Below are 15,598 nucleotides of genomic sequence, written 5' to 3'. Positions count from 1 at the left end.
AACCCCGTGTACCCACGCCAGCCCAGGACCTCCACACCTGGCTTCTTCACCTGCAGGATCGTCTGAGACTAGCCACCAGGACAGGTGGTGAAACTGACAAGTATTTACGTCTGTAATAAAGCCTTTTTGTGGGGAAAAACTCCCCAGTGGGTAGGCCTGGCTCCTAAGTAGGTGGGCGTACACCCTCCCAGGCCCATCCATGGCTGTGCCGCTGCCCAGTCATGAGAAATCCATAGATCAGGGCCTAAAGAATTTATTTCAATTGACTTATTTCCTTGTATGAACTATAACTCAGTAAAATAGTTGAAATTGTTGCGTTTATATTTTTGTTCAGTATATTTTCAAATCAATCAATGAGAAGTACTCACCTGAGGCAGCTTCTTGTCATCGTCAGACAGACAGTCTATGGCATTGTTGAACACCTCCTCCACCAGCTTCTTCTCCTCATCTGGAAAAACAAACGAACAGATTTACATATTCATTCACACATTTAGTTAAATCAGACTTGTGCCTTCTGCCACCTGACCGATGGAAGAGTCACTCAAATGCTAAAAGTTATCCTTCTGTCAGAGCAGAGAGTGTGTTTTGTTCTGTCTGAGGCCAATGTTGAATACTTTGTAGAAATACAGAAAAGCACTCATGCTTGATATGGATCCAACGTCATTGGTAGACAAAGTTGTTTGGATGTGATAAGAGTGCGTTTTAGCTTCTCAACCGTCAGCCAACCACAATGCAATGGTGTAATAGAAATCAACTGAGAAAGAGATGCAGAATTCAGCCCCATTCTGTGTGAATCATGCAGGCTTTGTAGGTCTGATGCAGATCTGATTATCATTTCCATATATTCCACACCACAAAGACTAAGCCACAGGTGTCAAAATCATTCCACGGAGGGCTGTCTGCACTTGTACCCTTGTACTTAATTGACCAACCAAGGACACTCATTTGTAGGAACTCCCCTCACCTGGTTGCCTAGGTGTTAATTGGACAGGAAATAAACAAGCAGACACTCTGCCCTCAATGGAACGAGTTTGGTGTAAGCTAATGTGCATCAGAGTGTGCCTCTCCTCACCCTCCACCCAGCTGCCTGTCACAGATGTAGGCCTAACCAGGGCTGGCTCTCTAGTTGAGTAATGGTTTCTCAGGTTATTGCTAGAGGTCGACCGATTAATTACGGCCGATTTCAAGTTTTCATAACCGTCTGTAAATCGGCCTTTTTGGATGCTAATTGTGGCCAATTACATTGTAATCGATGAGGAAACTACGTGGCAGGCTGACCACCTGTTACGTGAGTGCAGCGTCAAAAGGACCCTGTGGCTGCAATGAGCCAAGGTAAGTTGCTAGCTAGCATTAAACTTATCTTATAAAAAAAACAATCAATCTTCACATAATCACTAGTTAACTACACATGGTTGATGATATTACTAGGTTAACTAGCTTGTCCTGCGTTACATATAAATCAATGCGGTGCATGTTAATTGATCATCGAACCACAGCCTAATTCAACTTCACCAAACGGATGATGATTTAACAAAAAGCGCATTCGCAAAAAAAGCACATTCGTTGCACAAATATACCTAACCATAAACATCAATGCCTTTCTTAAAATCAATACAGAAGTATATTATTTTAAACCTGCATATTTAGTTATAATAAATGCATGTTAGCAGGCAATATTAACTAGGGAAATTGTGTCACTTCTCTTGCATTCAATGCAAGCAGAGTAAGGGTATATGCAACAGTTTGGGCCGCCTGGCTCATTGCGAACTGTGTTTCTTCCTAACAAAGACCATAATTAATTTGCCAGAATTTTACATAATTATGACATAACATTGAAGGTTGTGCAATGTAACAGCAATATTTAGACTTAGGGTTGCCACCCGATCGACAAAATATGGAACGGTTCCGTATTTCACTGAAAGAATAAACGTTTTGTTTCGAAATTATAGTTTCCAGATTTGACCATATTAATGACCAAAAAGCTTGTATTTCTGTGTGTTTATTATAATTAAGTCTATGATTTGATATTTGATAGAGCAGTCTGACTGAGCGGTGGTAGGCAGGAGCAGGCTCGTAAGCATTCATTCAAACAGCACTTTGCGAGCAGCTCTTAGCAATGCTTGAGGCACAGCGCCGTTTATGACTTCAAGCCAATAATTCCCAAGATTAGGCTGGCAATACTAAAGTGCCTATAAGAACATCCAATAGTCAAAGGTATATGAATTACAAATGGTATAGAGAGAAATAGTCCTATAATAACTACAACCTAAACTTTTTAACTGGGAATATTGAACCACCAGCTTTCTCATGTTCTGAAACGTTAGCTTTTTTACATGGCACATATTGCACTTTTACTTTCTTCTCCAACACTGTGTTTTCCATTATTTAAAACAAATTGAACATGTTTCATTATTTATTTGAGACTAAATAGATTTTATATATTATCTTAAGTTAAAATAATAGGGTTCATTGTTCATTCAGTATTGTTGTAATTGTCATTATTACAAAGACATATAAAAAAAAAATCAGCCGATTAATCGGTATTGGCTTTTTTGGTCCTCCAATAAATCGGTATTGGCATTGAAAAATCCTAATCGGTCGACCTCTAGTTATTGCTGCAAGTGGCCATAGTAAGGCTGTGCCACGGTCCACTGCTCCCCGAGAAGGCGTACACTGCAGAGTGAGGACAGTCCCAGGGCAGCAGTAAAAACACATGGACAGAACAAGAGAGAAAACAAACAAACCACAGCCTACAGGCAGGCCACTGGCTTACGTCAGCTCTCTGGCACTGGGCCCAAACGTAAACACTTTAAATACACACACACACGTAGGCCTACACATACACACAAACTAGTTTCCATCACATAGAGAAACTCATCTCAAGAGTAATTTAATATACACATGGATACCGTTTTGGCTCGGAGATCTCATAACAGAAACAGTCACATGTTAAACTCTAAACACAACCACATAACTGCCATGCGACTACGGGCACAAGAGGCGCCTGAGTAGTGTGTAACGTAGAGCTAGCGGTGTCAGCATGACCACACCAGCAATCCATAGTAACCAGGTCAGCACCAGAAAATAATTATCATTTATTATAAAGCCCACCTGTCTGATATACTATTTATATAACAGTGTGACTTCATCAGATGATAACCATTATATACTGAACACAAATATAAACCGCAACATGTAAAGTGTTGGTCCCATGTTTCATGAGCTGAAATAAATCACCTCCGAAATGTTCCATTTCTCACATTTTGTGCACAAATTTGTTGCCAAGATAATCCATCTACCTGACAGGTGTGGCATATCAAGAAGCTGATTAAACAGCATGATCATTACACAGGTGCACCTTGTGCTGGGGACAGTTGAAGGCCACTAAAATGTGCAGTTTTGTCACAACACAATGCCACAGATGTCAAGTTGAGAGCGTGTGCAATTGGTATGCTGAATGCAGGAATGTCCACCAGAGCTGTTGTCAGAGAATTGAATGTTCATTTCTCTACCATAAGATGCATCCAACGTTTTATAGAATTTGGCAGTACGTCCAACCAGCTTCACAACCACGCCAGCCCATACTTTACATTAGCGGCAGGGATATAGAATTTTTTTTCTCTCCGGTGCAAAGTAAGACAACAGACGGTAACCTATGATTAAAAAAGCAAGCTATTTCATATTCATGAAATGCATGACTGATATTTTGATGTGCAACCTGGCTCCTCAGAGAATTTGACGACATCTTCGTGCATATTGGGCTAAAGGCTATAATATGGATAAGGTCCTACAAAAACTTTACAGCGCTACTTGATGCAGGCATATCCACTGCAAATGGCGCGCCCTGCACGGGTCTGACTACAGCCTACTCCGGTTGTAAAGTGGTGCTATGAACTCAATATAAAAAGGTGAAAAATAGATAATATACTCACAGAAAGCTGTAAGTCGCCTAACTAAAACAATGTTATTTGCTTTAAAAATATATATGTTTTCCTACAATAGCATTTTGAGCAACGGTTATATGCTTGTGTGTCTCAGAATGCATCTCCACCACCTCTGTACGCACAGCGGGGAGAGAGAGCGAAAGTCCGCAGCTGACAGCGAAACAAGCACAGGCAAATACTTTCATAGCCTATGCAATATGTTGATTCGTGCTATTATTGTTGACCAAATAATGGTTTTAGAACAATCTACCGGAATATTGTGTCGCAAAAAACACAGAAAAATCACAGACGGGTAAGAGAGGAAGAAAATGTTGGTAATTTTCAGGTTTATCGTCCAAGCTCTAGTCCAGAGCCAAGCGGCCCGATCCAGTGTCACACAGCTGCCTTGCATGCAGAGTAAGCCATGCAGGCACCATAAGCCGCATAGTAAGCCATGACTGACAGTTCCATAAACACAGCCTAGAAACAAAAGATTAAACCCCAGTCAGTTTATTAAAGGAAGACAGCGAGAGAGATGGAGAGAGAGAGAGAGACAGAGATGGAGTCAGGAGGGGGAGCGGAACATGGCTCCAATTAGGCTACTACCACCCTCTTACACCACAGAGACATAATAGCTAGCCTAAACCTGAAGACTGGCCAGCAGCAGGGCTGCTGCTTATTAAAAAGAAAAATGCTCATGTATTAAGTAATGTGATAAAACAGGCTTTAGGTTCAGAAGAGAGCAAGACGGAGCACCAAAGTATTTGACTTTCCATAACATAGCCACTTCACTCAAACGAGAGCACTAGCACCGTCTAGATAGGTCTTGAGGAATTCTCAGAAAATCTTCAGTATAAATCACACACCGTGTAGTCAAATAGTTTGTTTGTGTAAATGGAATATCTTACACAAGATGTGTCAGTGTGTTGCAAAGCAAAAACCAAACCAAGTGAGCGAGAAACGCACAACGTCAAAAATATTTGCTCGGGAACTGGAGCGCATGCTGAAGTGAACTCCATTACAAACAGAATCCTCCTGTGGTCAGGATGGGGGGGGGATAGAAATCTCTGTTGCCAAGGGCCTGGCTCCAGTCAAGCCAAGATAAATCTGCTCCATCTTTAGCAATACACTGTCATCTCTCCTCCCTCCAGAGACCGACTGGGCAGTATCGCCATAAGTGGATCAGCGAACATCTACAAACAGCTGAGGAAGTACAACACCCATATTCATATCAACTCGATGGAGAGATCGTTCACATAATCCCCAGTGGAAAGAGAGCATTGTGTTCTTGGACGTTAACTGACTTCATCGAGAGCGCACACAAAAGCGTGTAGATTCGCCAGCTATGCAGGGCGGACTCTGACACGTGTGTTCTTCACAGTTAGGCCTAACCAATTAAATCTGCAGCCCAGATTCATCCTGCTGCTCAGGGTCATCTTGCAACGAAACAGCACAGGCTGCATAACCTACTGGCACAGAGTGTGTAGTCAAGTATTGGGTGGCAAACCTATGGCAGCGTCTGAAGTGGCACCCTATTCCCTATATAATGCACTACTTTTGGTGGCTGTCTGAAGTGGCACCCTATTCCCTATATAATGCACTCCTTTTAGTGGCTGTCTGAGGTTGCACCCTATTCCCTATATAATGCACTACCTTCAGTGGCTATGTCTGAAATGGCACTATATAGGGAATAGGGTGCTATATTGACAGATGCTATGCATTTCTGAGTGGCATGTGCGTTCACATCAGTGGATTTAGTTAGCATCATCAGTCACCCCCAAGGAGAGAGAACATTGAGATGTGTAGTTAATAAAAAACATAACATTGAATGACTTGAGTGATGCCGATGATTAAAAACACCCGTAGCAAACTTCATGACTTATAACTGCCCCACCTTTCGAGGGAGTACATGGTTGGATTCATTAGGCACCAAACGGGAGAAAACCGACTGAAACAGGGAGGATTCTACCTGAACTTCTCCAATAAGGAACACCCTTTTCCGTTGAAAAGCGCTTTGCTACGGTGTGCCCTAATGAATTTCCATTAGGGCACGGTGTTACCCATATCACTCATTGAAGGAGTAGCTACCGCTATTGAAGTCAAGCTTGGACACCTGCAGGGAGTATCGTTAAAGTTAGGCTATTAAACTGTAGATCATTATGTCGATAACCATACCTGTGTTGAAGTCGAGCTTGGACACCTGCAGGGCATAGGCCTCACACTCCTTCTTACTGAAGCTAAAGATGATGACGGGCTGGAAGTTCCGCTCCATGATCATTTTAACAATCTTAAACACGTTGGACGGCCCTAAAGAGAAACAACCACGTTGGGGAAAAAAGCAACCATTTTGAAACCCTAATTTAGATGACACTGAATCTCCTGACAAAACCACTCACATAAATACTTCCGCTATTCTAAAATAGCATCATGGTTTATCGGTCTTAGTCACACACACACCTCGTGTCCCTCCTTTGCGCCCCTTGGGGTCCCATTTGCTCCCTCCGCTGCTGCCTCCAGAGTCACCAGTGTCTCTCAGCACCTGCATGGCCGTGTTGAAGTTGTCCTCCCTGAACTCTCCCTGGAGGAGACAAGTCAAGCAAAGGATCAACAGCCAACCTTAACCCTACAGTACACCAGGCAGACAAACTGGCCTCATTTCACATTCTGTAACAAACTGACTAAGATCTAACCACAACTCAGGTGGGTCTTGTGTGGTGAAGGATAAAACATGCTTGTAAATAAGTGTTATTCCCAGTACCCTTGGTAGTGAGATTGTTGTGTGTTTAGTACCTAATGAGCGTCAACTCTCGCCACATTTTATTTGTTGAAAATGTGAAATATGTCAGTGATGCGGGATGCATTCTAATCACGAGTCTGGAATCTTGGGATATTATGCACCTGGACCCATTACTCAACACATCAGTTATTCCTGGAAGTGTGACTGGTCCGCACTCTAAGCTACTAATTGTATGTGTAGCCTAATACCATGTTTAGTCACTGACCGACATTGTAAACCAAACCTAAATAATGAAATGAGAGGATTTCTGTTTGTTCCCGGCACAGTAAAGCATCTGTGCTGGGTTTCCAATCAGCATGGTAGCACTAAGATTATTTCAATTCTACTGAAACTAAATTGACTAAAGATTATCTTAGTGCTATGATGCTTTTTGGAAACCCAGCCCTGGTCAACAGAATGAGGCAAGCAATGCTCAACACAGCACTAGATTATCTTTATGGCTACATCTATAAAATTATTGTACAAGGAACCGAATGAAGTATATTTCCACTGACAGGCTGTGCATTATCTCGGTGTGTGTGTGTGTAGTAAATGCAGAATGTAATGTATTATCATCCTAGTCAAGACTGAGGAAACCTCTAGCTGTGTGTATTTCCTTACGTTCTCATCCACAACAAGGTGAAGTCCGTCGCCACCTGCTGGGAAGATGTAGTGCTGCAGGGGGGTGGGCCGGAAGTCAGTGTACACCACGTGACAGGGCTGCATGGGGACAGGAGGAAGTCAACAGCATGAGCACCAAATGACAATCCCTGAAATTCTTTAAACCATCTCATTAAAACAATTACGCTTGATGCATGTCTATACAGTTAAAACACAAATACGCTTACAGGAGACAAGAACAAGTTAATTGTATGAGCACCTGATGCTTGAGACACATGTAAGCAGACAAGGGACATTTTTGGCTGTGTTTTCTCAGCCTTCATGGCCCTGCCTTTCTGCTGACTGAAGTTGATCTGGCAATGGAAGGAGACTGGACAGCAGCTGATCACTAGACAGGGCATGGGGTAAGGGAAATGCATTGTAGGGTAGTCCCAACCAGGTCTTGATGAACCTGGGACCCTTAAACCGTCATCCCGACACCTTAGCCCAAGCGATTCAAACCCCTTGACGAGGTCTCTAGTTGTTGGGTTAAGGTCGCTCCATGGTTGCCCACACACATCGATAAAAGTAAACATTTTTTTTCTTTACCTGTTTGTGGAGGTGGCAGATCCATTCGGCGAACTGCTTGGCGTTTGGGATGGTGGCGGACAGGAAGACATAGTGGACGTTGTCAGGAAGCAGGATGATGGTCTCCTCCCAGACCACGCCACGCTCGGCATCTCTCATGTAATGGATCTCATCAAAGATGACCCAGGCCACCTCCCTCATGACCTCTGACCCTCGGTACAACATGCTCCTCAGGATCTGAAACACAGAAACAAATGAAAATGTCAACATATTCGATCATTTTCAAACTAGACATAGTAGTAACACTAGAGAAAAATGTAAGTACAAGTTAGTCATATTCTAGCTCAGCCCACAAGACACAGTGGAGATTGTTGGCGAAAATAATGTAATTATAACAGGAAGCTGTAACGTCATACTTCGGTAGTCATAATGAGGCAGGAGGCAGTGGGGTTGATGGTGACATCACCGGTCATCAGGCCAACATCCTGGAACTCTTCGTACATCTCTCTGTACTTCTGGTTACTCAGGGCTTTGATGGGGCTGGTGAAGATGACCCTCTGCTTCTCCCTCAGAGCTAGAGCTATGGCATACCTGGATGAGGAAGGGAGAGGGAGGGAAAGTGAGTAAGAGGCTTTTTCTGGTGGGGGCGAAGCCAATGGCGCAGTCACCGACCTAACATTTTAGAGGTCCTCCTGTTGGCTGCAGTGACAATTTAGCTGTTTTAAAGCTAATTTCATGCAATTCTACACATTTTGCAATTGCTTATGCTATATAAGCGGAACATTAGAACAAAAGCGATGGGGGGCTATGACAAAAATACCCCTGAATGCATCATTTTGATTCTCCCCGACTTTAAAATTGTATTTAGTGATTGTCAATTCTCAAAGATGATCTTACAAAAAAATGCATTCATACTTAATATCTTGTTTTAGTTGTTTAAGTTCACACTGAAAATACCGTTTTGGATGGAAAAATGTTCTTAAAAACCCTGCTGAAAAACAATCCAGTATTTCACTCATCACAAACACGCAAAACATCTGAACACACTCGTACTCTATTCCCACCATCTTGCTAACCCGATACATACTGTGCTGCACAGTACATTGCAGCTCGGCTTAGATCAGCCAAACTCAGTAGTGTTAAAACTGAAAGGGTATCAGCATATCAAACTCACTCTGCACAGACAGTCTTTCCTGCAGAGGTGTGGGCAGACACAAGCACTGACTGGTTGTTATCGATACACAGAATGGCCTCACGTTGGAAGGGATCCAGAATGAAGGGGTACTCCTGCAAAAAGAGATCAGTTTGATGTTAGCAGGAACACAGATGGGTGGACTGGAGTCATTTGACAAGGCAATGCTGAAGGCCATGAGTTTCAGACTACGCTCTCAAAGTATCCCTATCCAATCAGTGGACTGATGTACCGTTACAGTACCTTGGCTGCTTTCCCCACACGAGGCTTAAGCTGTGTGTAATCCTCATTGGCTGGTAGGGCCACCTGTTCAGGTAAAGAAAGCAGATTTTCCATAAAGGGAACCAAGTTGTAAAATTCAAATATGAAACCTAGGTAGGCCTATATTTGAATTTTAAAAAATGAAGTCATTAAATTCATATTTCAAAAGTCCTGTGAGCGCCCTTACCTCGTGGTTGCATCCTTCCACTGTCTCAACCGGCTCCACCCTCACTTTGGGCATGCAGTCGGCAAGACTGAAAATGGGAGTTTCACATTCATCAGTATTCAATCCATTAACCAACCATGAGAATAATTCACATTCCTTTGCAGATCATATAGTCATGAAGCTAATTGTGTTTATAACAAGACAATAACACCAGACAATAATACTAATCTTGCCTCGCCGTATTGTTCTTTTTCCTAAGGAGTGTGGCAGTCGGTAGAGATGAAAGATAGCGAGTGTGCAGAAATAGCAGTGGGCTGGATTAGAACCCGTGCTGCAGCGGTAGCTATATTTAATCCAGAGGTAGCCGTTGATCATGACTCAGTTCCATTACACATAAGATCAATGGACGGACGAAGGCGTATTCTGTAAAAGGGGGGGGGGGTTTAAGAGCCGCAACACTCGGTCTTAACATTAACACGCATCACTTGCGATAAAGTTTTGGAAGCATAAGGGTCTTATCTTATTGAAAAAAATAAAATAAAAAGTTCAATTGATACACACATTGGTAGGGTTTCCATGTTACAGCATTATTTTACAGAAAACAGACAAAAGATAAGAGTGGATTACATTTGCTAATTAGCTATGTGTCCAAACACCTATGTGCAAATAGAATTGATTAACTACTCATGGTGTAATCATAACGGCATACAGGAACGCAAGTCCTTTTGTTCACCTGAGCTAGAATTCCTTACAATCAAATGCCGACCGCATTATCTCCCAAGAGACTTCTCTTCGATTGTAGTCACAGCCGTGTATATCCCCCCCAAGCAGATACCTCGACGGCCCTAAAATAACTTAACTGGACTACTTAAACTGGAAACCATATATCCTGAGGCTGCATTTATTGTAACTGGGGATTTTAACATCGACGTATACGCTGACTCTGAGTGAGTTTATTAGGAAGTGCATTTGAGATTTTGTACCCACTGTGACTACTAAAACCTTCCCTAACCCGAAACCGTGGATTAATGGCAGCATTCAAGCAAAACTGAAAGCGCAAACCACCGCATTAAATCATGGCAAGGGGACTGGAAACATGAACGAATACAAACAGTGTAGCTATTCCCTCTGCAAGGCAATCAAACAAGCAAAGCGTCAGTAGAGACAAAGTAGAGTCCCACTTCAACATCTCAAACACGAGAAGTATGTGGCAGGGTCTACAGACAATCACGGATTACAAAAAGAAAACCAGGCCCGTCGCAGACATCGACCTCTTGCTCCCAGACAAATTAAACAACTTCTTTGTGCGCTTTGAGTACAACACAGTGCCAATGACACGGCCTGCTACCAAATACTGTGGGCTCTCCTTCTCCGTGGCCGACGTGAGTAAGACATTTAAGCGTTTTAATCCTCGCTAGGCTGCCGGCCCAGACGGCATCCCTAGCCGCGTCCTCAGAGCATGTGCAAACCAGCTGGCTGGTGTGTTTACGGACATATTCAATCAATCAGTATCCCAGTCTGCTGTCCCCAAATGCTTCAAGATGGCCACCATTGTTCCTATTGCCAAGAAAGCAAACGTAACTGAACTAAATGACTAACACACCGTAGCACTCACTCCTGTCATGAAGTGCTTTGAGAGACTAGTCAAGGATCATATCAACTCCACCTTACCTGATACCCTAGATCCACTCCAATTTGCTTACCACAATCGCCATCACACTGCCCTATCCCATCTGAACAAGAGGAATACCTACGTAAGAATTCTGTTCATTGACTACAACTCAGCATTCAACACCATAGTACCCTCCAAGCTCATCATTAAGCTTGAGACCTTGGGTCTCAACCCCGCCCTTTGCAATTGGGTCCTGGACATTCTGACGGGCCGCCCCCAGGTGGTGAAGGTAGGAAACAACATCTCCACCCCGCTGATCCTCAACACGGGGGCCCCACAAGGGTGCGTTCTCAGCCCTCTCCTGTACTCCCTGTTCACCTATGATTGCGTGGCCATGCACGCCTCCAACTCAATCATCAAGTTTGCAGACGACACTACAGCGGTAGGCTTGATTACCACCAACGACGAGACAGCCTACAGGGATGAGGTGAGGGCCCTCGGAGTGTGGTGTCAGGAAAATAATCTCTCACTCAACGGCAACAAAAAAAATTATCGTGGACTTAAGGAAACTGCAGAGGGAGCACCCCCCTATCCACATCGACGGGACAGTAGTGGAGAAGGTGTTAATAATGTTTACATATGAGATGAGTAATGTATTTTATACCACTTATTACATCTTGCCTATGCCGCACAGCCATCGCGCATCCATATTATATGTACATATTCTTATTCCATCCCCTTACACTGTGTGTATAAGGTAGTCATTGTGAATTTGTTATATTACTTGTTAGATATCACTGCACTGTCGGAACTAGAAGTACAAGCATTTCACTACACTCGCATGAACATCTGCTAACCATGTGTACATGACCAATAAAATTGGATTTTAAGACGTACACCACAAAACATGTTGTCACCAAAAAAATACTGTCGGCTGCAACTGTTAAAACCATTGAATTGTTAGGTACTACTCCACCGTTGGAACTATGAACACAAGCATTTGGCTACACCCACAATAAAATATGCTAAAAATGTGTATGTGACCAATAAAATGTTATTTGATCAGGTTACAGTAAGTGTGTATTTTGCATTTGTGAAATTATTTTTATGTGATATGAAAGGTATTTATGTTTCAAGAATCGTACCATTTAAACAGAACATGTAAGGTCCTTGGACTAAGGAGTAAAGTTTGGCTCCATTAGTCCAATATTGGGCTAAGACCACCCTAGCCCAAAAATCTAGCCTTGTTTAAAGTCAATCTTACTTGATCTCCTCTGTAGAAAGAGTCTCCAGCTTGGACCTCTTCCCAAACACCACCTCATCTGTCCCGTTGTTGTCTGCTTCCCGCTTACTCTTGGCTGCATAGAACTCATCCTTTCCTCCTTTGCCATTTTTACTGGTCGATTTCCTAGTGGAAGGGAATATTTTATGGTACTGTTACTTTAAGACAGAAACAAGTAGACTTACAGCCCCATATGTTGGTAGGTATTATTCCTCTGCCATTTCTGGCTGATATTTGAATATTTAAATGTAATGGCATCTAGCTAAGGAACATAGACCTGCCCATCAAAATTATCAGATATGAAATCAAGGACAATACCACCACTTAAAAAATATTCAAATAGCTAAATCACTACATATGACTATGGAGAGTATGGAGGGCCAAATAAAATAAATAGTTGACACACTGTACTGCATCCTACATGACTAACATAGTTCACATTTTCAACAAATAAAATGTTGCGAGAGCTTATTCTCATCAGCTAGGTAATAAACACACAACAATCTAACTACCAAGGGTCTGGGATGAAACAAACACAATGCCGGTGTAAACGTGGGCAATGTGCTGTAGCTAGCTAGATACTGTAGCATTACCATTGAGGTCTAACGTTTAGCCCCGATTCCTGCCTGCGCGTGTTCTCATTTTATAGTTGTTTAGTTCAAGTAGTGACATAGACATCTCCCTAACTGAGTTAACACCCATAACATACATACCCCTTTTCAGGTACCGCTAGTTTCTTTTTAGTTGAAGTTGTTTGTTCTTCATCAAACACGCTGAACAAATCGTCACCAAAGGCATCCGCCATGATTGCAAGAGGAAAGCACACAAATCCCACAATGCAAATGTATCAGTAATATCACTTCCTGTACAGCATCCGGAAACGATCAAGTCATAACACGGGAAAAAATATTTTAGACTCGTTTTACTATTCATAAAACTAGCCACAGCATTATCAAAGACAGTACAGTATGACGATAGGATAAAACTGCTTCTCCAACAAAAATCCCCTTTCACACTTTTCGGTCATCGGGTGTCTCACGCCGAACTGCGCATGTGCAGGCTGTCAAATCAAAGGCACTCCTTCGATATAATGTTGTTTTTGACGATAATAAAAACGTGTCAGTTTGTCACTCTCGCAAGATTGGAGTAATAACATGTTAAGCAATTTAATACATTGGCTTATATCTAGGTTTTGCCTTTAGATTTCGAGAAAATTAACAACTCAGGAACAATTTTTGCTTCTCTCATTGACTTCTCAAACCCCGGTCAGATCTGTTTGTCTGTTTCGCAAGCTTTCTCAAAAGTCTCGCAATGTGCGCATCTGGTTTTCTTCTTCTATGATATAACTGCAGTCCGCAAACCAATGTTAGAAGTGCATGCCGCCACCTACTGTGTTGGAGTGTGTGGTCAATCACTGTTTACAACATTTCTAAATCCTCCTACCTAACTCAGTACACCTGAGAAAATAAAAAACAGTCCAACTAACTTGTAATAGAGCCTTCCCCATCCCCCAAATCCCTTCCAAACCCCCCTCCCCCAACCCCATTCAACCCCAATGACCGCACACTTCAATCTTCCATCACTTCAGCATACTTACAACAATAGAACAACACATGCTCCACCGTTTCATCGACCATACACTCCATACGCAACCCATTCATATGCTTGCCAACCAGATGTAATGACGAGTTCAATGTACAATGTCCTAAGCGCAATCAAGCAAACACCAACTCTTCCTTCCTAATCTTACCTTTGAATCTTGGTCCACCAACATTTCTTTGGAGGGCATATGAATGCCGGCCCTTGTGCTCGGAGTCCCGTCTCTTCTGCCGCACATCTATCAAAATGGCTCTGATCTTACATTTGGCCTCATCTCTACCCAGTGGAACATTAATATCAATCATATCTCATTTCAAAGCTCTTTTGGCTAACTGGTCTACAATTTCATTCCCTTCCACACCTAAAAGTGCTGGCACCCAGAAGAATCTCACTACTACACCCATTTTCTCAATTCTCCATAATAACATTAATACCTCCAATAGAAGGTCACTCCTATTAGATTTACCAGATGATAAACTATTCAATATAGACAGAGAATCTGAGCATACTATAATTCTAACAGGTTGTAAATCCTCCGCCCATTGGAGGGCAACTATTATCGCCGACAGTTCAACTGAGTATACTGACAGTTCATCTGTTAGTCTTCTACATATCTGCACATCAAATTCAGGAACGTATATGCCTGCTCCTGTGTGCCCACTATCTGGGTCCTGGGATCCATCTGTGAAAAGCAGTAAAAAAAAGCATAAAAACTTCTACCGATGTAATTGTCAACCAGTTTCCCTATATCACTGACTTCTGACCAATCTTTCCTCTTCTCTACCAAGGTTAGATGAACAACAGGATCTGGTAGCAACCATGGAGGAACATCCCCTATCACCACAGAAGGGCCAAGCTCTAACTCCCTCAAACCATTCTCATCAGCAAGCTTTCCAACTGTCCAACCAAAACCACTGCCTTGTCTACTAGTATATTCCCAACAGTCATCTAGAACAGTAGCAGTGGGATGCTCAACCTAACAGCTTTTCAATCTAACCCAACAAGCTAATGACAATGTTTTACACCGTATATCCAAAGGCCTCTCACCTGCCTCCACTAGTAAGGCACATACAGATGTTGATTTAAATACACCAATACATATCCTCATTTATATTTAACCTTTAATTAACAAGGCAAGTCAGTTACGAATAAATTCTTATTTACAATGACGGCCTACCCCGGCCAAATCCTAACCCGGAAGACGCTGGGCCAATTGTGTGCCACCCTATGGGATGCCCAATCACAGCCAGTTGTGATACAGTCTGGAATCAAACCAGGGTCTGTAGTGACGCCTCTAGCACTGAGATGCGGTGCCTTAGGCCGCTGCGCCACTCGGGAGCCCTTAAAAGCTATATACTGGATTTTGTACAGCTTCTGTTCCATAAACTATACACCCATAATCAATTGTGATCCTGATTGGAGCTCTATTAATATCTATCAACGATTGTCTGTCAGCACCGCATTCATAACCAGAGACTGAGCGCATACACTGCATTCAGAAAGTATTCACACCCCTTGACTTTTTCCACATTTTGGTACGTTACAGCCTTGTTCTAAAATGGATTAAATCATTTAATCCCCTCATCAATCTACACACAA

At 42.6% G+C, this 15,598-nt stretch overlaps 1 protein-coding gene across 1 annotated transcript in view; it reads right to left on the bottom strand.

Annotated features, from left to right (window-relative positions):
• The window catches only part of LOC100380870 (exosome RNA helicase MTR4), a 53,648-nt gene extending 40,227 nt beyond the window's left edge, over positions 1 to 13,421 (bottom strand). The window contains exons 1-11 of the mRNA XM_014126103.2: positions 13,114 to 13,421; positions 12,383 to 12,526; positions 9,528 to 9,594; positions 9,323 to 9,385; positions 9,062 to 9,174; positions 8,304 to 8,478; positions 7,909 to 8,124; positions 7,321 to 7,419; positions 6,381 to 6,501; positions 6,099 to 6,230; positions 369 to 448 (exon numbers count right to left, since the gene is read on the bottom strand). Of these exons, the coding sequence (XP_013981578.1) occupies positions 369 to 448; positions 6,099 to 6,230; positions 6,381 to 6,501; positions 7,321 to 7,419; positions 7,909 to 8,124; positions 8,304 to 8,478; positions 9,062 to 9,174; positions 9,323 to 9,385; positions 9,528 to 9,594; positions 12,383 to 12,526; positions 13,114 to 13,205 (1,302 nt within the window). The 5' untranslated portion in view covers positions 13,206 to 13,421. The remainder of the gene's footprint in view (positions 1 to 368; positions 449 to 6,098; positions 6,231 to 6,380; positions 6,502 to 7,320; positions 7,420 to 7,908; positions 8,125 to 8,303; positions 8,479 to 9,061; positions 9,175 to 9,322; positions 9,386 to 9,527; positions 9,595 to 12,382; positions 12,527 to 13,113) is intronic.
• Positions 13,422 to 15,598: the final 2,177 nt, after the last annotated feature.

Source organism: Salmo salar, chromosome ssa01, assembly GCF_905237065.1.
Source record: "Salmo salar chromosome ssa01, Ssal_v3.1, whole genome shotgun sequence".
Taxonomy (NCBI): domain Eukaryota; kingdom Metazoa; phylum Chordata; class Actinopteri; order Salmoniformes; family Salmonidae; genus Salmo; species Salmo salar.
The sequence above is the reverse complement of the archived record's forward strand: the minus strand, read 5'-3'. Positions and strand labels throughout refer to the sequence as shown.